The sequence below is a fragment of the Ceratotherium simum genome, chromosome 1, assembly GCF_057802395.1.
Source record: "Ceratotherium simum simum isolate JZ-2026a chromosome 1, ASM5780239v1, whole genome shotgun sequence".
NCBI classification, from domain to species: domain Eukaryota; kingdom Metazoa; phylum Chordata; class Mammalia; order Perissodactyla; family Rhinocerotidae; genus Ceratotherium; species Ceratotherium simum.
The window spans coordinates 101,861,786-101,886,579 of NC_141900.1; the positions used below are offsets into that span (position 1 = coordinate 101,861,786).

General features: G+C 38.5%; 1 protein-coding gene across 1 annotated transcript in view; it reads left to right on the forward strand.

Moving 5' to 3' along the window:
• CNTNAP2 (contactin associated protein 2) overlaps window positions 1–24,794 on the forward strand; it is a 1,356,851-nt gene that overhangs the window by 933,087 nt on the left and 398,970 nt on the right. Inside the window, exon 14 of the mRNA XM_014787667.2 lies at window positions 14,138–14,294. Coding sequence (XP_014643153.2) covers window positions 14,138–14,294 — 157 coding nt within the window. The remainder of the gene's footprint in view (window positions 1–14,137; window positions 14,295–24,794) is intronic.

Consider the following 24,794-nt stretch of genomic DNA (forward strand, 5'->3'; position numbering starts at 1 on the left):
AATTTCTTTTATTTTGGGCTACATGTGTTGAAGACCCCACTGTCTTACAGAATCCACACCTTCTCCCTGGGCTCACCCGTGGCTACTCTGTCTCTCTTCTGACACTCATGTGGCTTTTCCATTTTGATTGTCACACTTGCTTCCCTATGTCCTCATCACCTTGACCTCTTGAAGCTTGATCTCTTGAAACATGAAACTGTCCTTCTGGTTCATCGGTGACCTCCTAATCTTCAAATCCGGGGATGTTGGTCAAGCTTTCTTCTTCCCCTTTCTGGAACATTCAGTACTCATTTACCTGCTGTGTACCTAGGACTGTGCTAGAAGCTGGAGGTACAGAATCAGTCTCTAGATGGAGCTTCCTGTGTGTAGGGGAGAGGAGAACATAAAACAATTGCCATCTGATATGATGAATGCAGTAATTAAGGTCTGCGTAAACTGTGGCTTCACACAAAGAAGACAGTAATATAAGCTGCCCTGGAGAATGAGAATGAGAGCTGATTTCAGAGAAGGAAACCTTCTTCAAACCACATTGCCTCGATTCTCTTTTCACCTTGCAGCTGCCTTTCTAAAGTCTTTCCTCATCTCTTGTGTTGTGAGCATTCCATGAGGCAGGTACAAGCTGGCCCCACATCCCATTCTGCATTCTTTCCCACCCTCAGGTTCAGTTATCACTCTGGATGACTCACAGATTTGCAGCTTCAGCTCTGACCTCTCTCCTCTCAAAGTTACAAATCTTATCTCCTATACACCCTCATCTGGGCATTGCTGTAGGACAGGGCTTCTCTACCCGGATACTAGGGGCATTTGGGGTGGGACAGTTATTTGTTGTAAGGACTATCTCACACATGGCAGAACATTCAGCATCCCTAGACCCAGGGCACTAAATGCCGGTAGCACCTTACAAACATTTCCACATCATCCCTGATGAGGTAGAATCAACCCCTTATCACCTCAAATTCACCCTACGTAAAATCAAACTCAGCATCTTTCCCCCAAAACAACACCCTCCTCTGAAATAGAAATTTCTTTCAAAATGTTCATATTCATTTAACCTTCAAACCAAGGAGTCACCACCAGTTGTTCCATCTGGTGTTTGTCCCACTGATTTCCTTTTACAGTGTTTTTTACCTCTACCTCTGATACACAACACATCATGTTCATGATACTCCAAGTCTTTATCACCTCATTCCTGGAACATTCCTCTGTTTCCAGTCTCCTTTCCCTTAGGGCGCGTCCTAGAACATCAAGTGACCATGCCTCTCACTTGCTTTAAAACCCACAGTAAAAAACTTCTGCTACAGGATTAAGGCCAAACGGCTACCGTGAAAATCCTCCCCTATAAACATTTAAAAATGCATGAAAAAAAGATTTTTAAAAATCCTTTTAAATGTATAACTGAGCTTGCATTAAAGTGAGGAAGATCTCTGAGGCCTAAAATTAAGCAAAACCATGGACCAACAGCAGAAATGCGTGCTAAAGCCAGAAGCTAGCATATGGGCTTTTGCCAGTCCCCTGCAACCTACCGCTTCAGTCTCTTTGACTGTACGGGGAAGAAGCGGCCATGCTGAATGATGAGTTGTATCCAATGTCTCCTTATGGAAAACAGAATCCAAGGGACTAGACTCGCAGTGAAAAAAAACTAATAACCCACTCTGCAAAAGAAGATCACGTCGGAATTTTGACTGTATGGACCTTGGCTCCGGGTAAAGAGAAAAAGAGAGAAATTATCCCTTGAAGTTGTGTAACTAAAAGCCAGTTCTGATGCATGTTTACAGGTCAAATTCACACTCTTTGCAGGGTTGGAAAAAAATTCAAGCTGAAAATATATTCTAAAGAGGTTCCAGCTTGGTAATACCCCAAGTTCCAGCTTGGTAATACCCCCAAGTATCTGATAAAAGCAAATGCAAACTATCTGATAGGGACACAACTTCAATGGACCTCAAAGAATTCCCACAGATACATTTCCAAGGAACATGATCTCAAAGGAAAAAATGATCATGAAATGTGTGGGGAAACAAGATACTATAATTGTGAGCCAACAGAAATAACTACAGCATTTTCAGTCCTGCAAAAACTTAAGGTATTGAAATTATTGGATCAGATTTTTTTTTTAAAGGGGAAATTGAAGATTTGATTAAGGAAGACGCTATCAAAAATCATGAGAAGCATTTGAAAAAGAACCAAGTAAAAGTTATAGAAATCAAAATGTAATGGATAAAATTAAAAGCTCAATGGTGGAGTTAAATAGGAGTTTTTACCCAGATAAAGTGAAAATAGTAAAATGGAAAACAGATTCTGAAGAAATTTCCCAGAAATCTGCCCAGTAAGACAAAGAGCTATTAATTATAACAACAAGCAAATGAGATCAATAACATCTAATCCATATCTAACTGGAGTTCTGGAAGAAGAGAAAAGAAACAGGGGGAGAAGCCCTGTTTTAGGGCATATTAGCTAAGAATTCACCAGAACTGAGCAAAATATGCAGATTCCGATTCAGACTGAGTCTTCACAATGGATCCAAACAAGAATGAGAGAAATCCCTAGCTAGACTGAGAGAAAATACGGATTACCTGCAAAAAGGGTAGATGGAAAACGGACAGGTGACTTCTTGACAATGGAAACCTAGAGACTTTAGAATAATATTTTCAAACTGTTGTGAGAAAATGCCCATCAACTTTGAATATACCACCAGAAAAACTGCCTATTATATATAGAGTCTAAATACAGACATTTTTAGATGAACAAAAACGGTAATTGTAGATCAGGAAAATGTGAAATTCATTAAGTATATAGAGCAGCGCTATCCAAAGGAACTTTCTGAGGTGATGAACATGTGTGCTGTCCAATATGGTAGGCTCTAAGTGTCTGAGGAACTAAATTTTAATTTTAGTTAATTTTAATTTTAATTTAAATAGCTGCATGTAGCTACTGGCTACCTATTAGGGCAACACAGATAGGATTAAATAGCATAATTGACAAGTGTGAGTTAATAAACACATATAGAACAATTAGAGAATAAACATCTTTTTCGAGTACATGTAAAACATTTTTTAATATTGACCACAAACTAGACCCTTTAAAGCAAATCTCAATAAATTTTAGGTTATTGGTATCATGTAGATTCTGTTCTCTGACTATGATCATATTAAATTTTAAACATCAGCTAAAAATATACCTTTAAAAAGAAGACAGCTTAAAGCAAAACATACAATTGGAAATTTTAAAAGACACTTCTAAATAATCTTTGACTCAGAAGAATTAATAATCAGTATTATATAATACATATTACCAGATTAGAATGACGACAACACAGTTCAAAATGTGAGAGATATTCCTAGAGTGGTATTTTGATAGAATTTATAGTCTTAAATGGATCTATTAAAAAATTAGAAAGGCTGAAATTTGTTGAGCTAAGCATCCAGCTTAAGAAATTAGACATAGGATCCAAGAATTTATCCAAAGAAAGTAGAACAGATAAAATAAATGTAAAAGCAGGAATTAATGAACTACAAATCAAACATTCAAAAAGATCAACAAAGTTGATTCTTTGAAAAGACTAGTAAAATCAATAAACTTCTGACTAGACTGGTCAGAAAAAGAAGAGACAGGATACTAGTAGAAATGAAAAAGGAAAATAAATACAACTTTTTACCAATATATTTAAATGTTTAGATGTAATGGACAAATTCCTAGAAAAATGTAACATATAAATGAATACAACAGATATGCAAAAATATAAACTTCTATAAATGGATACGATTTTATAACAAAGATATTAAATGTTATTAGCCTCGGATAGTTTATAGATGATTCCAATCTCATACAGTCCTCAAACCATTCTTTGAGGCCAGCACTAACTTGATGCCAAAACATACTGATGGTATTACACAAGGAAATGTCAGGCCAATGGCATTCATGAATGTAGTAGCCAAAATCCTCAATAAAAGAGCAAAGTGAATCCAACAACATATAAAAATAAGATTTATCACAACAAAATTGATTTTTTTACCAAAAAAATACCATTAAAAAACTATAAACGCAATTCATCACATTAACAGCTAACAAGGGGAAACATATTTCATTAAGTGCGGACAAAGCATTGAATAAAATTAAATATCAATTCATGTTTAAAAAATCTTAGCAGGTAATAAATGGAAGAGAACTCCCTTTAACAAAAAGATGAAATGTTTTTCTAAAATGACAAGAACATCACACTTAATGGTTAAACATTAAAAGCATTTTTCTTTTCTTTTTTTTTTTTTTTTTTTGTGAGGAAGATCAGCCCTGAGCTAACATCCATGCTAATCCTCCTCTTTTTGCTGAGGAAGACCGGCTCTGAGCTAACATCTATTGCCAATCCTCCTCCTTTTTTTCCCCCTTTTCTCCCCAAAGCCCCAGTAGATAGTTGTATGTCATAGTTGCACATCCTTCTAGTTGCTGTATGTGGGACGCGGCCTCAGCATGGCTGGAGAAGCGGTGCGTTGGTGCATGCCTGGGATCCGAACCCGGGCCGCCAGTAGCAGAGCGCGCACACTTAACTGCTAAGCCACGGGGCCGGTCCTAAAAGCATTTTTCTTAAAACCAGTAAACACATAAAGAAGACCCTCACATCAATTTAGTTTAACATTGAACAGTAGGTCATGACCACTGCATTAAGACAAGAAAGAAGATATAAAGGGATACAGATTGGAAAAGAAGAAACTAACTATCATTATTTATAAATAACATTGTAGACTTGGGAAAATTAAAAATATCAATGGATTAATTATTTGAACTAATAAGAGAGTTTAACACATTTTTATGGACACAATATCAACATAAAAATTTAATTGTATCTCTATACATATCACCACAAAGTGTTAGAATAGGTATTATTTAAAAACATACCATTTATGAGTAAATTTAACAAATATGTGAAAGACCTTTATCAAGAAAATTATAAAGTTTATTGAGAGATGTTTAAAAACATCTAAATGGACAGATTTATTATGACAATAAATAGGATAAGCATATATCATAAGCATGTAAATTTCCCACAAATTTGTCTATTGATTCAAATTCAGTTCAAAGTCCTGGCTGGATTTTTTTTTTTTCTTTTCCTTTTTCTTTTTAATTGAGGTGAAATTCATTAACATAACAGTGAGTGAAAATGTCTGTGGTGTTTAGTGCATTCACAATGTTGCACAAGCACTACCTCTGTCTAGTTTCAGAACATTGTCATCATCCCAAAAGGCAACCCCATACCCATTAAGCAGTTGCTCCCCGTTCCTCCCTCCCCCCAGCCCCTGGCAACCATCAATCTGTGTTCTATCCCTGTGGATTTGCCTCTTCTGAATACAAAGTTGAGAAAAAAAATCAAATTGGATTCCTACATTATATCATTAACAAAAATTAATTCGAGGTAATTTAAAGAACTAAATGGAAATGATAAAGCTTTAACATTGTTTATGAAAAAAGCATACGAAAATATTTTCATGATTTCAAGGCAATAAACCATGAAGGAAATGTTGATAAATTCAACTAAAAAATAAAATTAAGAACATTTCCTTATTAAGACCACCATGAAAAGTGAAATTTGCATTATTATAATTTATTATGAAAAATCATTTTCCTAAGCTTTTTCTACAAATCAATAAAACACCAAAAATCCAATAAGAAGATTGGGAAAAAATATGAACACGTATTTTAAAAAATAAGTAAATATAAATGAAGAAAAAACATGAAAAGGCAAACAATCTTATAAGTAATCAGGGAAATATAACTAAAACCAGAAAGAAGCGCTTTTTGTCACTCTCCATTTGTCACAGTTAATGGTATAATGCCAAGTTCGTCAAGGATTTTGATCAACAGAAGTTTTATATACTGCTAGTGGGATTCTACATTCATACAAGAGCTTTGGAAAAACATTCTGCAAATGCACAAATCATGTGACCTAACAATTCTGCTATGGGCATATGCCCAAAACTCTTATACGTGTTCATGAAGCACGTTGAAATAGCAAAAAATGACACAGTTCATTAACATTAGAATCAAATAAAATGTGATATATTCAAAGAGCCACGTACTGATAATAGATAAACTAAGAACAAGGCTTTTTATTTTATTTTTATTCTTTATACCTTATATAAACTTATATGTGTAAAATATTTTAATGTTTAAAAAATTTAAAATTCAACTCTCTTTTACTTACAAACTAAAGTGCAAACACAATGAAAGTACCCATAACCACTTCTCCAGCCACACAATCTGCTTCTCTACACTGCCCCCACCAGCCTGGCTGATTACCCCATAGTTCCTGAAATAAGTTGATGTTTCCTGGGTTTACACCTTGGCCCAGCCAATCAAGAGAGTCTGAAATGCTCACATCCTCATTCTGGTTTCCTGGATCCTACCCTTCCATCAAAGCTGCAGTCAGATCCGTGTCGTCATGGAAGCTCTCCAGGCCACCTTGGTCCTTGGTAATCACTCCCTTCTTCAAAATCCTACAGGACCCATTGCCTGGACCACTCCTATGATATCCAATGTGTATTTTTTTCCATCTTATTACGTGTAAGCCCTATCAGATATCAAGGCATAAAACTTTCATCATTGTAAATTACTAAACAAATGTCTCTCCACTAACCCAGAAGCTTAGATGGGCAGGAATCAGGTATTCACTCCCCAAATTGTCTCTCCAGCACTAAGAAGGTGCTTATTGATGATGTAGCATGCCATTTCCGTTGCAAAACAATATTTTGCTACTAATTTGAAAAGTTATAACCATCTTTTATATACAAAATAAGCCGAGGTGCATTCATTTTCCATCAATAAAAAGTCCAGGCACAGGATATCAAGACATTCAGTATAAATGATAGGCTGGGGTAAGGCGCGTTTCATCAAATAAATACAGTTTTTAATAGAGAATAACAATAATGGGAGCAGACAGTAGTCACACATCATTGTCCAAGATCCAGTTAATTCTCTCTTCATTTGTTCTATAGAGAGGAAAAGAAATATTTAAAATAATTGGCCAGTGCTTCTTTAGTGAAAAAAGACTAGAAAAGTGCACTATTAACATCCTACAAACAGCATGTGGTTCCATCCGATCACTTTGGTATTATTAATCACATTTGTTCCTGGGCTGTGGTACAAAGGAGTTAACCAAAGTTACTGAGGGGGCCCCCGAATGCCAGTGACCTCTGTAGAGACTGAAGCCAAGTTAACTTAGAGCGAGTTGGCCTCTTCTGTTCTCTGTAATACTCCTCAGAATTATGAACTCCCATCTAATCTGTCACTTCAATTCCATTCAAATTAATAAAATCTAATTCATCTGAATAGGATTCAAAGTGATTTGATTCAACTCAATCAAATTCTGCTCAGTGGTATCAGTCCTTGATTGAAATCTATTAAGTTCAATTCAATAAAATAAATTTAAATATTATGCAGTGAAATTAATTTTTAATTAACATTTCAGTTCGGGTCCATTTTGATCTGAACTTCAATTCTCCATTTCTAAATTTGGTCCCTATTCAAATTAATAAAATGTAGTAAAATCCAATGTAATTCCGAAAGATGCAATGTGAGGACTAATCAACCACATTCATTTCTGTTCAGCCCTAATCAAATGAGTTTAGTGACATTCAATCACAGAGAGAGAAAATGTTCACCTTTACCTACCAAATTGAATGTTTATATTATAACTTCAAAATTATAAGTTTTCTCAGCTTCGTGTCACTGTCTGCAGTATGAACTCTGCAGGAATTTTTTGGATTCATTCTTTGTTTGGTCTTTATATTCACGTAGAACAACATAGAATTAGGTGATTGGGAAACAAAAGAGAATATTGTTATCCAGCTTAATAAGTTGATTTCACAAAAATTATAGGCAGCTTGAGATGATAGGCTTTTGTACCTATGAAAATGCCAAGATATATGATTTTTAATTTTATTTTTAAAGTTCTTAATCTAAATAGTATTAAGTACAAGCATTTGGACTCAGGACCATGATTATGAAATTGCCAAAAAAAAAAAAAAAAGAGTTACAATGACTAGATTATTCTGAAAAAAAATTGGGAATTTTAAATGGAGGTGTTATTGTAGTAAACACCATTATCACCTCTTCATGTTTTACCTAGAAAACAAGGTCCTGGACTGGTATCCCACTGGGACCCCAGGCCTCTGTGTTCTATGAACTAAACCCACACTGTCCTTTCCACAGGTCAGGGTATAGCAGACCTTTTTGAGATATGGATCACCAGGGCATTAGTGACTGGGTCTCAAAATCTTCCTCTGGGATTCTTGTTCTATAGATCTTATTCATGGACCAGGGAATCTAGATTGTTGACAAGAGCCTCAGGTGAATCTCATCTTAGGTTAAGTTGGGAACCCTTCTCTATACTGATCTCCCACCAGAGGGAAAACACAGGGAAGCAGTCTCTCCATGACTTCCCCTCCCAGCCTTCAGCTTTTTCTGAGGATCCTGACACTTGGACTGCCATGGTCCAGTCTTAGAAGTGATTGCATCAGGACAAACTCCACATGTCGAAGACAAGAGGCTACCTCTACCTAAACCAGTGAGCTCTAGGACTAGTGGCCTGCTCCCCCTTCCAATGCCTGGGCCAAGGGCAGCGGTCATCTTTAGCTTTAGGGCCCTGGAACTCTTGGACTGTGCACATCTCATCCTGAAGAAAAAGAGAATTCTGCCCTGCTTGGTCTTCCAAATTATAGCTATCAGATTATCTGGAGGGCTCTCTATACAGCAACTCCATATTTCCTCTCTGCTCCAGCCCAGCCTGGGGCTTATTATAAGATTTACTCACCTTCTTCTCTAGGTCATTTGTATTGGAAGGAAGGTTCTCACAGCTACCAAAATGCTTTGCACATACAGTCTAGAATTACACCAGTTAGAGATGTCTTTACTTAGTAAGCATGTTATCACCACTCATACTTTGGTATGGAGTATTGTAATCAGATCAGAGTGGTCAGCTGAACTTGACTGATGAAGTGGAGGGAAAAAGGTTCGGTGGTGCTGTGGTAAGGAGGGAAGGCAGGATGAAGTGAGAGATTTTTCCAAAAATCTTTAGAAAGAGGATCTTGCACTGTAGGGACTTCCAACACCCAGAATGCTGCCAGACAGCTGGAGCCTGGGGTGGTCTGTTCCAGGGAGCTGCCAGCAGGGGGCACTCAGCAGAGCACAGAAAGGCAGATTTCTGCAGCAACTGTACCTGTTCTATTTCCTCTGCTAAAATGCCCCTTGTGATTCTTTAACAGAGTTTGTACATAAGTAGATAGCAGTAGATATAATAAAACTAGGTTTCATCAAACTAAAAAAAAAATGCTTTTAAGTTTTCATTTTGGAGACTATAAACCCTTGTGGTCTTGTTTTTAATATCTTATAGAAGTGGATAAAATGGAACTAATTAAATGTCCCAGTAACCATACTGGGTCTTATATGTGCCAGGATAATATTTACTTAAGCAGACTATTAAACTACTTTGCATAGCCCAGAAGTTCCAAAGAACACATTTTGAAAATTACAGGTATGTACCACATTTTCAGCAGGAGGTTCCCGTGCATTTGCCCTTGTGTTTCTGAAACAACTTGTTATTGGAGAAAATAATAGAGATCTATTGGTTTCTTTAAGTCTTGGGAAACAAGTAGCCTCTTTTCTTTCTTCCTTTCCAAGTTTAATCATCCAAAGCATAGTAAACCTTTCAGCATAAGAAAACTTGATTATAAGTGAGTATAAACAGTATAGTGACTATATTTAATTCAATCCGTATCTGGCTGTTTTAATACAATATGCCTTACTTTGATAATTTAGCTTCTAGTTTACTTAGAATATGGTTCATCATTACCAAATCTTGTCATAGTGATTACACCTAGTTAATATAGTTAACAAAAATCTTCATATTCTGAAGTTAGAGAAGCTCTTGAACTCTTGGTGCTGGGTAATAAAGTTATTTCTTTTCTCACTACTTCTTGTTTTTGCCTTTTAAAAAGTCTTTTCCATTTTTATCGCTTTAACTGCTTTTCCCCAAAGCCAATTAACAGGTAAATAATGATTTGTAAAGCAGAAAGTAGCACTTCATTAGAATAACCCTGGAATAAGGCAATTCTTTGCTCAACACAAATTGAACCATTCTCTTCCTGCTGAATATAAAATATACGCCAAATTAATAATATATTTTAGAGTGATTTGATTTAACCAAATTAGCCAATGCTAATAACAAAGAGTACAATTTGCTTTTTCCCTGGAATATGTTTTTCTTATTGGCATTCTTCTGTTCGTGGTAGACGTCGAAACAGCTAAGTAAAACATTTTGTACTGCACTTAACTTAGTTCCCGGGGAAGGAGAACAAAATAACATAGACTTTTGCATCACCCTAACTGGGAACATTAGCTAAATAAGACAGTATGTGTCTTGAGAAAAAGGTGGGGGTGAGAGAAGAACTGGGAAATTGGGCTACTCTTACCTGGTCACTAGTGTTTCACCTCCTTGCATGGTATAGACGAAATGTCACTGCTGATCAGCCGCTTGGCTCCCATCTTGGTGTCTAAGAAGAGTCCCTCCCTAAAGAGCAGAGAGTCTACCCTGTGAGGTTAGGTCAGAGCCCGGATCCCGTGCTTAGGGCTCCTACTGGAACACCTACGGCTCAAACAACTTGACAATGAGACTTCCTCTCCTGGGCTTCTCTGTACACCTTGAAGGTGCTGTTCTCTTCTCCATTTCCCCTACAGCACATTTCTCAGTCTGGTGCTAGAGAAGAGGTGATGATTATCTTGCTCCTTTTACTGACATTGTTTTTATTTTTATGAAGAATACTAAGCCACACACAGCTTCTCTGGTTGATGCAATTTATCATCACTTTCTATAATGAAAATATAACAGTGTTAGGTTGTTTCTACTGGTCACTAGAAGGAATAGTTGGAAATTGAGCTGAGGTTCTGAGATATACACACTTTCATTGGCTATTTGAGGTACAGGCTGGAGTGTCGTGCCAGACAATCCATTAACTTCAGTTCTGCAGGTGTCTGATTTGTTTCCTTCTCTCCACCAGGTGTGACAGTACCCCCTAGTTTCCCAAAATAATGATAGTAACCAAAATTTCCTTTGAGAGAAATAATTTAGCATTAGGTCAACTTGAAAAGATGCGGCGTGATAAATAGATGTGATAACCAATCAAGGTCATGTTTCTACATTTTCAGGATCAGTTTGTGGTCTGGAAGGTCCCCAGGGCCTTTGTAAGGTCAGCATTGCACCATCCACCTTTGCCGTCTGGTTGTAACACAGCCAGGGATGGAATCAGCAGAGACTTAGTGCAGCTTACTGACCAAATGACCTGGCTCAGATTTTATAGTTTCCATAAGTGAGATTTTTCAAGCCTTGTTTTTTTAAACATTTGACTGCATCAAAAGAATACAAGAGTTTATTATTAGCCCAGTTTCCAACATTGGGAAGCATCAGAAGTTGGTTGCATTACTCTTTACCCTAATGGAAAGAGAAGGCAGAAGCAAAATAACTTGAATGTAGAGAGCAAACACAGCTGGGACAAGGCTCAGATGGGCAGAAGACAGGATTTCAGAGTGGACCCTTGTCTCAGAGAGCTGGCTTCTTCCTCCCTTCAGAACAGGGTAGTGAAATCTTCCTCTCTACTGTTTACCAGATCAAGTCAAATGTATTTTTTAAAAATTCAGGTGTCATAAATGATCTTGTGAAGGGAAAGATGGTAACTTTTCCAAATTAAGTCAACACAACTGGAAAATCTAGAAATTTGTATGAAATAAGAGAATAACCGAATAACTCGCTTCCAAGTTCAGAGCATTTGCTCATTCATTACATCAAGCCTGAACCTCCCAGTACAGTTTCATGACTTTAAATTGCCCACTTTTAGAAAGGAAACAAAACTATTGGCATATCTGAAAAAGTACTGCAGCAAATTTACAAAATTCCTGTATGATCCTTACTTACTCTATTGTATTATTTGCTTAGATGTTGTGACTGTTCACCTGATAACTAATTGAGTACAGGACTTTTTCCTCATCTTTATTTCTGAGCCCTCACACAGACACTGGGACTAGTGTACACTTAGCATTCTCAAAGGGGGGTGGGCCATCATAACGGAATTTTAGCCATACGCCTGGAGATTTTAATTGACTAGCTTCTTGGTTTACTGGTCGGCACTGCCTCCATGAGAGTCCATTCATTCCCCGGCTTCCTGCAAGAGCCGTCTGTCCTCAGGGCCTCCTCCTTCTCCCGGCCATTCCCTCCTCTGCCTCCTGCTACCTGGCTGCTTCTTCCCACCATTCACCTCAAACTCCTCTTAACAATGCCTTCCATGACCTTCTAGCTGTCAAATAAAAGGAAAAGTTTAAATCCTCATCTCAATGGACTTCACTATGAAATCTCACCATGCTGACCACACTGCTTTTCTAGAAATTCTCTCGTTTTTTCTCCACCCTCTCCAACTGCTTTCTTTCTTCACCTCCACTATGGCCATCTCCCTCTCCTTCTGTTTTCTAAATGTAATCTAAAAGATTCCAATGGCATCTCTCCTGCTACCAATATTTCTGTTTTACCCTGAGGGTTCCTGAAATGGGATTTTCAGCTCAGAAAATACTGCTGAGATCCAGACTTCTATAGCCAACTGCCTATTTCATGTATCAAGCTTATCATCCTTTCTTCAGCATCCTCTAAACTTCTCATCTTCCTATCCTATTATCTTCCTTGGTGAAGCACATCACCATCCTCTTAGTCACCTGAGCTAGAAACCTCGGATTAATCCACAACACCTTCTTCCACCTTCTCTCTCAGCCAAAATCTCAATAGTCTCAGGCCATTTATACCTCCTAAATCTCTTTCTATTTTCTCTTCCTCTCCATTTCCACTACTATTTTATTATTTCTCCTCTGTATTAACATAGGAGCAACACATCTGGCCTCCCTGACTCCATCCTCTAGAAATTTGTCTTTCACCTTACTGTAGATGTTTCAAAACACAAATTTGATCATGATAATTCCCTGCTTGAAATCCTTTAGTAGTTTCCCATTCTTTTCAAACTTCTCAAATAGAAGGAAATAAACACCGAAATGCAAACATAAACCAGTGCAAAATAACTTCTTATTTGGACAAAGATTTTGTTGTGACATGGCCCTCAAGTACTGTCTGTCACTGCCTACTCCTGCTACCCTCTCACACGTATCTCTTCAGCCCTATTCTACCATCTATTCTACCATAAATGCATAGACTCCTATGTATATTTTCCATATAGAACTTTACCATTCTGCTCCCTTTACCTAGGACCCCTTAGCTCTCTTCCATCCTTATTCACCTGAGTAACGCCACTCAACCTTCAAGACACAGCTCAAATATTTTACCTCTTCTAGGATACCTTCCTTCGTGACCTCCTTTCCCTCACCCACCCTCCTGTGTGTTCCTAACACTCATTAAAATGAATTCTCGACCTGTATCTTTTTCCTTCATTATTCTATCGGGTTTCTTAGAATGTTTGACACATAATGGAAACTCAATGGATGTTTGATGATTGGATGAATGAATGAAAAAATGAGTGAATATTAGGCCAAATAATAAAGGAAAGTAATATTGTATAAAGAGCATTTTCCAGTGTCTTGTGAGATACAGTGTCAAACTTCTGATCTGCTGTGGAATGGAAGAATTGCTTCACTTTTCTAGACCTAAGTTCCTTACCTGTTAAATAAAGAGATCATACTAAGATGTAATGAAAGTCCACGTGTAGCTCTAATATCCCATAATCACCCTGACTGTCATTTCACAGACAAGCATGACTAGTCGTGACCTTAGTGGCACGTTACAGAGTCAGTGCATGGCCTCCAGGCCTTCATTGAGGACTGCCCCACCTGGGCAGCCAATTTACGAAACAGACGCCTAAATTACTGAAGCTTGCCTGTACAAGTTTCTTCCAAGGAAAGAGGTGTATATCCTGGTGGGAAAACTTGAGCTTACCATCCCTCTGACGTTTTTTAGTAAATATTCCTATTATTGAAATCATTTAAGAGGGTTAAGTGATGTTCGGTCTCTCAGAGAGCAATACTACTCCCGGGGAAGGTGGGTTTAAGTGTGACATTGTAACAACTCAGTCCTAGTCCGATCTCAATGTGCCTTTCCTCTTTCTCATAGATGGAAGTCCTTACACCTGGTGGGTTGGCAAAGGCAACGAGAAGCACTACTACTGGGGCGGCTCCGGGCCCGGAATTCAGAAATGCGCCTGCGGCATCGAGCGGAACTGCACAGACCCCAAGTACTACTGTAACTGTGATGCGGATTACAAGCAGTGGTGAGTGCGGTTGTCGGAGCCCAGTTTGCCCTCCCAGGTCAAACTGATTCGATGGAGGAGAAAGTCAGGAAAGTGCCGAAATAATAAGATAATAGCTTAGAAAGGTTTGGAACTCAACCACTTGACAAATGTCAGGGACGTTCTGAAAAATATAAAGCAGAAAGAGGCCAGTGCAACAAGGGTATGCATTTAGAAATAGACAGACACATAATTGATGTGTTCATATTTTATTCAGAGAGGAAAATAATGAGCCATGTAGCCGGCATGATTTGCATTATAAACTGTGCTTTGTAACAATAGAGGGGATGGCCCCAGGCGGGGAGCCGCGTGCAGGCGGGTGAGCCGTCCACAGTCAACAGTCTCCAGCGGAGGGCTTCCACCTCCTGCCATGTTTGCTTTGAGTAGCTGGACAAGGGAAAAAAAGAGAGAGGGAAAAAAAGAAAAGGAGAAAATCGTTCTTTGCTCCTGTCTTCAGCAACAGTGCTGGCCGGTCTGCTTTTCTTTCGTGCCTTGAACTGTTTATAACTCTGACACAAATCAGTTCAAGGAAGATCTATTTTGGGTTTCTTTCATCCCTCTGCTGGCTTTTGTCCCTTCACAGTCAATGGCTGGGTCTATGTCAGTAACAGATAAAGATAAAATCAGCTGTCATTCCGTGTGAAAAAAGAGGCCCCAGAAGTTTAAGTGGAGGGGTATAAACCTAAATACGGTTTTTCCCAGAAGCACATATCCCGCGCCTGCTTCTTGTGATTCCAGAATCGTGGGGATGCTCCGTTCCTGCCTCTGGACAGCATCAGAGAGCAGAGCCCTGCATTTCCTCACAGGACCGAGCACAGTTTATTGCTGTCAGCCTCTGCTTTACACTACTCAGAAGACAGTTTACAAGACAAGTTCATTCTACCAGTTAACCAAAAACTAATTCTGAATATAAAGTTGTTTGATTTCCAGATAGAATGTCTACCTATTTTCCAAAAGCCATTTTAATTTTAGTAAATGAAATGAATTACCAAGGCTATATATTTCAATGGCTTAGAATTTCTGTGTGTATGTGTAAATAGATATCATAACTCTTTAATTGTGGTTTATTGTAAAGAGAAAATCATGATATTCAATTTTTTATTTCATTTGTTTGAAAGATGTATCTACACACACATTTTTACACTATACAAAGATTGGAAGTCAAGAGAATGGAATCAAAAGGACATGAGCTTTGAAGTTAACTTTTCATTTGTTCATTCAGTCAGTCAGTCAGTCATTCAGTCAGCCATTTACTCAACAAATATTGGTTGAACTCTGATGTGCCAGAGAATCACCTAGGCACTGGAGATAAAACAGTGAATGGCGAGAACAAGAATCCCTGCCCTGACTATGTTCTTGTTGTCACTTTTTATTAGTTGTCTTCCTTAAGCAAGTTCCATAGACTCTCTCAGATTCATTTCTCTGTTCAACGTGGACTCAAGGCTGACTTTAGGTATAGCCTCCCTGACTAGAAGTGAGAGTACCGTCCCAGATGGTTCATCATCCCGGCAACCCGGAGCGTTCTGTTCTTTTTGTCCAACCACAGAGGGGAGTTAAGATATTTAGGGAAAGGAAAATCTAGTGCATAAATTCAAGTGAAATTCATTTTTGTCAGACATCATCATACTAAGTGCTAAGGATATAATGACAAATAGAACATGCTCTTTGTCTTCAAGGAACTCAAAAACTAAGTGGAGAAAAAAGCCACACACAAATAGACCACGTAATACAATTAGTGCTCTGTTGAAGACGTGCACAGGATACAACAAAACCAGTGGAAGAAAATGTAAGTCTAACTGAGAGAGTGGAGGGAGGAGTTAGGAAAGTCCTGATAGAGAGAGGAATGTTTGAAAGAGAAGTAAGAGTTTGCCTGGCATACTCTTCCTTATAAGATCGTCTTAGAGGAGAAGCATGAATAAGCATCGTCGGTGCAGAAGATCTGGAACGTGATGTGGAGAAGAAAGTAGGAACCACAGTAAGGCTAAGCATGTAGGCAGTATAACATTGTAGCTTTCATTCTTTTCAGCGGGTGATAGGAGTTTGGATTTATCGGCAATGGGCCCTGTGGAGGTCAGCTTGATGGAGGAGGTGGGTGGTGAGGAAGAGGATGTCGCAGTAGTCCTTGAAAGTCATTGAGGGCTTTGAATGACCCATGAATGACGACATGACCGTGGAAAAGGGGGAATATGTGAGATATTCACAAAGTGATCTCTACGGGACTTGATAGTTATGACCATGCGAGAAGAAAGACAGAAGTCCAGGTAGGCTCGCCACTGGGCAACTAGAAATGGAGTGGAAGCAAGGCCATATACCAGACTAAAGAATAAAGCTCTGAGTAAGTAGATGATGAGCTCAGCTTTGAAAATATTCAATTTGAGGTGCCAGCATAACAACATCTCTAAACCTAGAAGGGCACCATTAGTGGGATTACTGATAATAAATATAGATTTCAGAGAAATGGATTTGCATCTGAAACCATTTCCAAGAACATACCTGAATTCAGATCACAGATGAGAAGACTTATTGCACACATACCTATTCAGCCTCAGCCATAGACACACCCTCTGGCAAGCTTTTGATTGGAATAATTCTTCACAGTTACTCAGGGGCTTGGACACTGCTCTGTCTTGTTCCCTTCTGGCTGAGTAGCAGCTGAGACAGCCTCACCTCTTCGCTTCTGTAAATTTTGTCTAATGTCTCATAATAGAGGCACTATATTTTGAGCAAACTGAAAAGTGTAATGAATATGTTGGTAATAAATAGCTATTAAAATGATCCTCCCTATTTAGCACAAGAAAGAAAGCTTTTGGAGATGTCTTATTGGTCTTTGAATTTCCCAGCACCTGGCAAAGACCTGCTATGTGGATACTTTAAAAATGGCCTAGATTTGCCACTTTCAAGGGAGGCTTCTAACCAATCTGAAACTTCAATTTGTTGTCTGACAATAAAAAATAAATCTTGATTGGCTGCTTTTGTGAGAATTAAATAAAATATAGAGTATAAAAACATTCCGTAAATTGTACAGTACGAGATGCATAGCTATTTGCAATTCTTAATGATGTAATTCTCATTGCAAATCTTAATGATTCCAAATGAATCTGAAGAAATGAAAACAGACTGTGGAAAGTGGGTCCCTTTCATGCTGTCAGCCTGCGGTGCAGCAGACCTCAAGTCGAGTTCCTTAACATCACGTGGCAGGGTTATGGAATAGGCTTTATTAGAGAAACTTACAAGTCAGGGGTCACCAAGAGAAGAGAAGGTACAGGTCCCCAATCCCATGAATCCTGAGAGAGATGCTGGAACCAGGCTATTGTGCTGAATACATCAAGGATGTATCTTCCAAGGAACCACTTGCTCTTGCCCATAGGGCAAGAATGAGAGCAATTTTGTCGGTGGAAGAAAATCAGACTCTTTGAGCACCAGGTGGGCTCGGTGTAGAGGCCAACTGTTTACAGGCATTGTCTGAGTCATATCCCCTCCAGAAAGAGGGAGGAAGCCACGGCTTCTATAAGAAGCTGACTTTGGGTGCAGCCTCTGCACTAGGAGAAGGGGGAGCACTTCCCAATTGGTTCACTGTCCAGGCAACCGCAGTGTGTGCTCCCATGATCACTGGTATTCAATTCTTTTTGTCCTATCACAGAGGAGAGCTGAGAGATTCAGGAAAAAGATAATCTAGTGCATAAATCCAAGTGAAATTCACATATGTGAGACTCATTTGTGGTGATGTAAAAGTAAAAATAAATGTTCTACTGAATCTCTTGCTTTCAAACTCTGTGTCCAGCTGAGAAAGTTACTTCCACTAATCTTACCTCAATCACAGCAATCATTTGATTAAAATGACCTGAGACCAAAATGGGTGCAAAGTTCTATGCCATTTCCTCCATATGTGACCTAGTCAGGACATTTGACTTCTCTAAGTTTTCATATCAATGAAATATAGATAGATGGTACTTTCTAATTCATGTAAAGATTTGGTAAAGTGCTGTCATAAATTAATATTTAAAATTACAGTAGGGTATATCATTTTTATTATTTGCAGGTTGAATGGAACCCTAGCTAAAATTGTTAAAAAATTCTTGAATTACAGATGCATAAATTGGGGTCCAGGAAAATTTTAATTACTTTCCAAAAATTACATTGGAAATGAGAAGCAGAGAGAAGACTAAGATCCAGATTTCCAAACTTCCAGTCCAGGGGTTTTCTACAATATCATGATCAAGGACGACTACTCACATTGTTTTTCTTTTTAATGATTTATGAATTTAATGTTTTAACTAGCTATATGTAAGTTTTAAATTTAAAGCTTAAACAATAGACCACATGTTGTAAGTTCTTTTTTTAAAGAACTCTAAAACTTAGATTAAGCATTTATTCTTACTTACTGGAGTAGAATACACAAAAATGGAGCTGGGATAAATGAGATTGTAGCTCAGAGCATGATTGGGTCTCATAGCAAAGCAGCAATGGCCTGCGAGAACTATAACCATCTCAATAATTGCCTGATTATCTATGCTGTGAGAAGTTTTGCACAGTTATTTCTGAGATTGAATGTAATTTAACATTTATGATTTACTATTCACAGCAATAGTAAATATTCCCACCTACAGTGCCAGAATCCTAATTAAGCGGGCCTTGGTCTCAGCTAAGTGCCCACCACTGGGTAATTCCTGGTCTCTTGCAGCCTGGCTCAATGAGCTAAATCATCACTTCTGAAATTAGCAATTCCAAAATGGAATTGCCAGGGAAGCCGTGTCATTCATGGCTTGAGTGCCCTTCTCTTGTACTTGCAGAATTTCTGTGTAGTTGTGTCCTAGCCAAGGTGAGCACATACATGGGGGGAAATAAGTGAGGTGAAAATCCATTAGCACGGTCTTTGTGTTACAGTTAGTAAGCAGTTCCCGCCTCAATATTAGAAAGGCCAAATACTAACCAGTTGTACAATATTCTATTGACCCTGAATGGAATTGGCTTATCTATAGGGCTTTTCTTCTTAGATCAGAAATAATCCATGACCAGCATTTTTAGGCAGCAGAACCTCTTTAATGTTCCAAAGCCAAAAACTCACATTTGATTAGGTTAACTTACCATCCAACAACAAATTGCTAAAGGTTTTGAATACTTTGAAAAGTAATCATTATATATTTCTTCATTGTTTATAAACAATTTCATCTAATCTTCTTAATAACACTTTTCCATGAAACATGTTCACTTTTACTCGAAGTAAAATATTTATTCTTTGTTGTGCTTTTTCATTTGTCATTTTTCTCAAATAATAATAGTGAACATTTATTAAGTGTTAATTATGTGCCAGACATTGTTCCAAATGCTTAAATGTGTCAAGTCATTTAAACATCACATTAACCCTATGATGAAGGTACTATTTCATCCTCATTTTACAGATGAGGACATCAAGCCCCAGAGAGGTTAAGTTACTTCCCCAAAGTCACACAGCTAACAAGTGATAGAGCCAAGAGTCAAACCCAGGGCAGGCAAACTCCAAACTCATGCTTAGATATTACACAGCAAGACATAAACCCTGTAAAAGTTTCAATGTATGCACTATGTGCAGTATGATTTCATTTTTTCCAATTTTTTGTGATAAAATATACATCACAATTTTACTGTCTTACCCATTTTTTAAGTGTACATTTCAGTAGTATTAAATATATTCATTTTGTTGTGCAACCATCACCACCAGCTAGGTCCAGAACTCTTTTCATCTTGCAAAAGTGAAACTCTCTGCCCATTAAACAATAACTCCCCATTCTCCCCTCCCCCCAGCCCCTGGCAAACACCATTCTTTCTGTCTCTGAGAATTTGACTGCTCTTGTACCTCCTATAAATGGAGTTATACAGTATTTGTTTTTGCAATCGGCTTATATCACACAATGTCCTTAAAGCTCTTCTATGTTGTAGTGTGTGTCAGAATCTCCTTCCTTTTTAAGGCTGACTAATATTCCATTGTACATGTATAACACATTTTGTTTATCCATTTATCCATCGATAGACACTTGGATTGCTTCCACATTTTAGTGATTGTGAATAATGCTGCCAAGAACATGAAGATAAAATTTCATTTTTAGTATCTACTTTTACTCACCTCTATGGTGTTCCTAATTTGGTTTTTTGAAAATCTCTTATTTTGATTTTATTTTAAAAGTAATTTTATCATAAATAGGTTCAAATTATTTTCTAAACGTCACCTGGTTTTGAATGCTAGCTCTGTTGCTTGCTAGCTCACTGACCTTGAACAAGTTACCAAAGCTCTCTGTGACTGTTTCCTTAGCACAAAGTTGAAATAGTAAGAGTACCTACATTATATGGTAGATATAAAGTTTAAACGAGAGGATACTCATAAGTGAAAATGCACGTCTATATTTCACTGTAAATGCTCCTCAAACATCTGTTGTAATTGTTGTTACTACGTCCGGTAAGCTCACCTCAAACTATACACACCCCATGCACACACAGAGTTACCTCGTGGTCTCCCTCGGTGCAGCATCATAGGTGTTCAAGAGAACAACTTCTCCCATGAGATTCTTCTTCTGCTGCCCATGGCTGTCTCAATCTGTGACCATCACTGATGCTTTTCTGGAGGGGAGAGGGCTCCCTAGTCATCCCAGCACAGTGGAAACCACACTGTGTCTTTCATCGAGACCGACTGAAGGCTTGGGGCTTACAGAAATATGACACTGAGAGAAACGTACAACTGCTACCTGAAATAGTCACTCTTAGAGACGACAGGCAGGACTCTGATCCCAAGTCCCTGCCCAGCTCCCAGCCATCCTTCCGCTGGGTCTTAGCCCTGCTGTTACTGACGATATTCCTCAGGCGCCCCTGGGCATTGGGATCTAAGCTGGATGGAGTACGTCCTTGCCCCCCATCCCAGGCCCTCCCTCGGTCCCCAGAGGAGGAACGTTTGTTTCTCAGGCTGGTTGATAGTGCGAACATTAATTCCCTCGAGGAGAAAATGCTTAAGCTACGAAAGGCTGTCTCTCGCTGTGGCCTGGAACAGGCCATCACAGTAGCCTCTTCTAGGCACTTGGGTTTGTTGGGTATGTTTTCCCAAGTCTAGGTTTCAGCCTAAGGTGACACCTCCTGTGGGACAACAATCTGACCCAATGTGTACAGTGACAACATCAGTTTTATTTCATAATCTTTCCTCATGAGGGGAAGAGAAGTCAAGGAATTGCCTTCTAAGGGCAATTTGGAAATTGCTATCAAAACTTGAACACATATATTCTTTGACTGAATCCTTCACTATGTGGCATTTACTCTCTTGAATGGATACAAACAAATGTAAGTACCAAAATTTTATTTTCCATTTTTTGTAGCAGTTAAAACAAACCCAAACAGAAATGTCTATTAGTAGTTTTAGATAATTATACTGTTATTAGGCTGTCAAAGGAAGGAAATAGATACATAAAAACTTGCATAGAAAGATGGCCAAGATGAAAGTGCAAAAAGCAAGTTGCAGAAGACTATGTATGATGTGAGTCTGGGTTTTTTTAAAAGGCATATAGATCCATAACCCTTATACATACATAGACAAGTTCTGAAAACTATAACGAATAATAGTTAACACAGTGGACTGAGGGTGTGGGGTCTTATGGAAGACTTGTCTTTATCCCATTCTATACCTTATTTACCCTTTGAATTTTTTGCCATGATTATATTTAACCTGTTCAATTAGAATTTTTAAAAGTAAGGGCCCTCCCTTACAGATATTCTGTTACATCACAAATCAATATTAGACTATTCTCTTAAGAAAAAACAGATAGAAGAATAAGTTTCAACAACAACAAACAGGCATCCCTGTTCTTGATTCTGCTGGCCCAATATTGGAATGGTTTCTAGAAAAACTGGAGGACTTCTCTCATTTAACACAGTGAAAATGAGAACATCCGTGCCGTTAGCCTTGTAACCATAGGCAAAATATATTTTTTTCTCATTGATCTGAATTCTGTGAAATTTATGTTTGTGCTTTTAATCCGTCTGGGATCCTTCTAGGAATAACAATCCCTTTACGTCCCAATACTCTGCAGCCTTATTCATGCATGTTACAGGAGTGTGCTATTAGGAGGAGTATTGATATCAATTATGACTAACACTCTTCTGATTGTAAACTGACCAAAACAATGGTTGATTTTCAAATAAATATGTGTGTGTATAAAATAAAATATAAAAATGAGTAGCTATTGGTATGTTTTCTTTTTAGATACACAAATAGAAATGCCCTTTTGATCTAATGAAGGCCGTCTCCATTAAGTTAAACTTTATTTAAAAAAAGAAAGAAAGAAAAAGGAAAGTCTTTATTTTAATCCTATTTAGTCTCAAAGCTTGTCTTTCAGTATCAGAGCAGGGCCAGAGCGGATTTCGGAAAGGTTCCACAGCCCATGTGTTTTATTCCTCATCCTTACTCAAGTTTCCTGGCCAGGTTTCCTCTACCGTCAAGTTACATCTAAATAGGATAGTCCTTGAACCTCTAGCAGCAGAGCTCGTTGAGAAGAGTAACTACCTGTCAATATGTGGGCCAGGGCTAAGAGCCGAAGGCAAGGGCTTCTGCTATTTCATTAGGAATTCACCTTGGGGTGTGAAATAGGAAATAGCGAGGCTCGTCCAGGCGAGCACTGGACTGCTCCAGACACAAAGCAGCCTGTGAGCTAAAAGACCTATTGGCAATGGGGGTAGGGAAATGTCTCTCCTTGTTTCCAAAAGAAGCATAAAAATGATGTATTATATACTGTGTCAGGGATATTTTGGTGCCAACTTGCTTGGCACTGCATAGAATCCTCCTGTCACCTCCTGGATTGTATCATGACAGAAAGGTAATTGGGCACCGGAGAAGATGTCAGCAAAGTGTCAATATGGTTTGACCACTGCCCCTAAATAATATTGATGACAGGAAAGGCAGAGAGATTAATCAGGTGTGAGGCTGTCAAATGTTCAGAGCATGCTGCGGGTTCCCGAAATAGATACAGCCTACCGACAGAATGCTAAATGGACTTGAACAGAGTAGATTATTTAGGGTCTTGAGAAAAACAGAACTAAGATCCAAGAGAGATTTATAAGAAAGCACAGATCATTTTCCATCAGGATTCCTCTCCCCAATGTGCTTTAAAAAGAGAGAGATCTATTATATTTTCTAGAAAAAAATTGCATTCTCCCTAGAATATCAATCATGATAAAAGGATCAAATTAAAAGGCATGTTATTAAGTTTAAAGCAAAGTGCTGATGAAGCAATTTTGAAGCATGTTATATTTGTGGGTCTCGGGGAAAGCCACACGTGATGCAGCCCGTTTGTTTGTTTGTTTACTCTGTGTTCCACTGAAAGATCAAATCCATTGCACCTGAAACTCATCATCACACCTCCTTACCATGCCAGCCACCTCCCCGGGCCTGTCACAGATGCCTGACCCTCTATTGCTATGGCATTTCTCTTAGATCTAAATCTAAATTCCGAACAGTATTGCAACAACCTTCCAAAATAATTTTCAACCTTGAAGCTCCACCCATCCTACAACTTTATAACTGTGATTATCACTGCCTGGCTTCATATAAATTAGAATCACCTAGGAAGCATTAAAAATTACTGATCATCAGGCCCTGCCTTAGATTAAATAAATCAAAATCTCTGGGGATCAGTTCTGGCCATCCTGGATTTTGCAAACTCTTGAGGTTTCAAGTGTGTAGCCAGGGTTAAGAACCACTGATTTCAGTTTAAGTTGAGCTGTACATAAGAAAAAAATAAATAAATAAGAGTTGCTTAAACAAGATGGAAGCTTATTTCCCTTTTGTGTGAAAGAAGCGCATGCTCCTTCCAAGAGTTTGTTCTAGCGTTCTTAGGGTTTGACCGCATCCTCAGGATCCAATAAGGCTTCTTTCTAGGGCTCCAGCCAGCACACTCAAATTCCAAGTGGAAGGTAGAGAAGGGGAAAAAGAAAGCATGACTTCTCCCTCTGGAAACGACTTTACATGCCACTTCTGTTTCCATATCATTAGCTTGAACTTAGTTACATGACCACTTCTAGCTGCAAAGATGGCTGGTTATGGAGCCTTTACCTGGGCATGAATGTGCCTCACTAAACATGAGGATTCTGTTACCTAAGAACAAGGGGGAAAAAGGATTAGCAGGCAACTAACAGTTTCTGTTCCAAATGTTAATTCTTCAAAAGGTCCCTGCCATTATCCTGTTCACACACCTTCAAGAGCTCCCTGCTACCTTCATGATTAAACCCAAACTCCTTCAGTCACTAGGATTTAAAGAGTCCAAAGTGTCCCTTCATCTTACCTTCTCAGCTTCACCTCCGTCTACACCGTGGCCAATCTGAGAATATTTGTATTTTCTCATTGCTGGCCCTTTACCTGCACCCAAAATAGCCCATCACGCATCTGCCAATTAGACCTCACTCCCCACTGAAGATTGGTTTCAATGCTTCCTTCTCGAGGAAATCTCCCCCACTCCCCCCCGACCCCCAAAG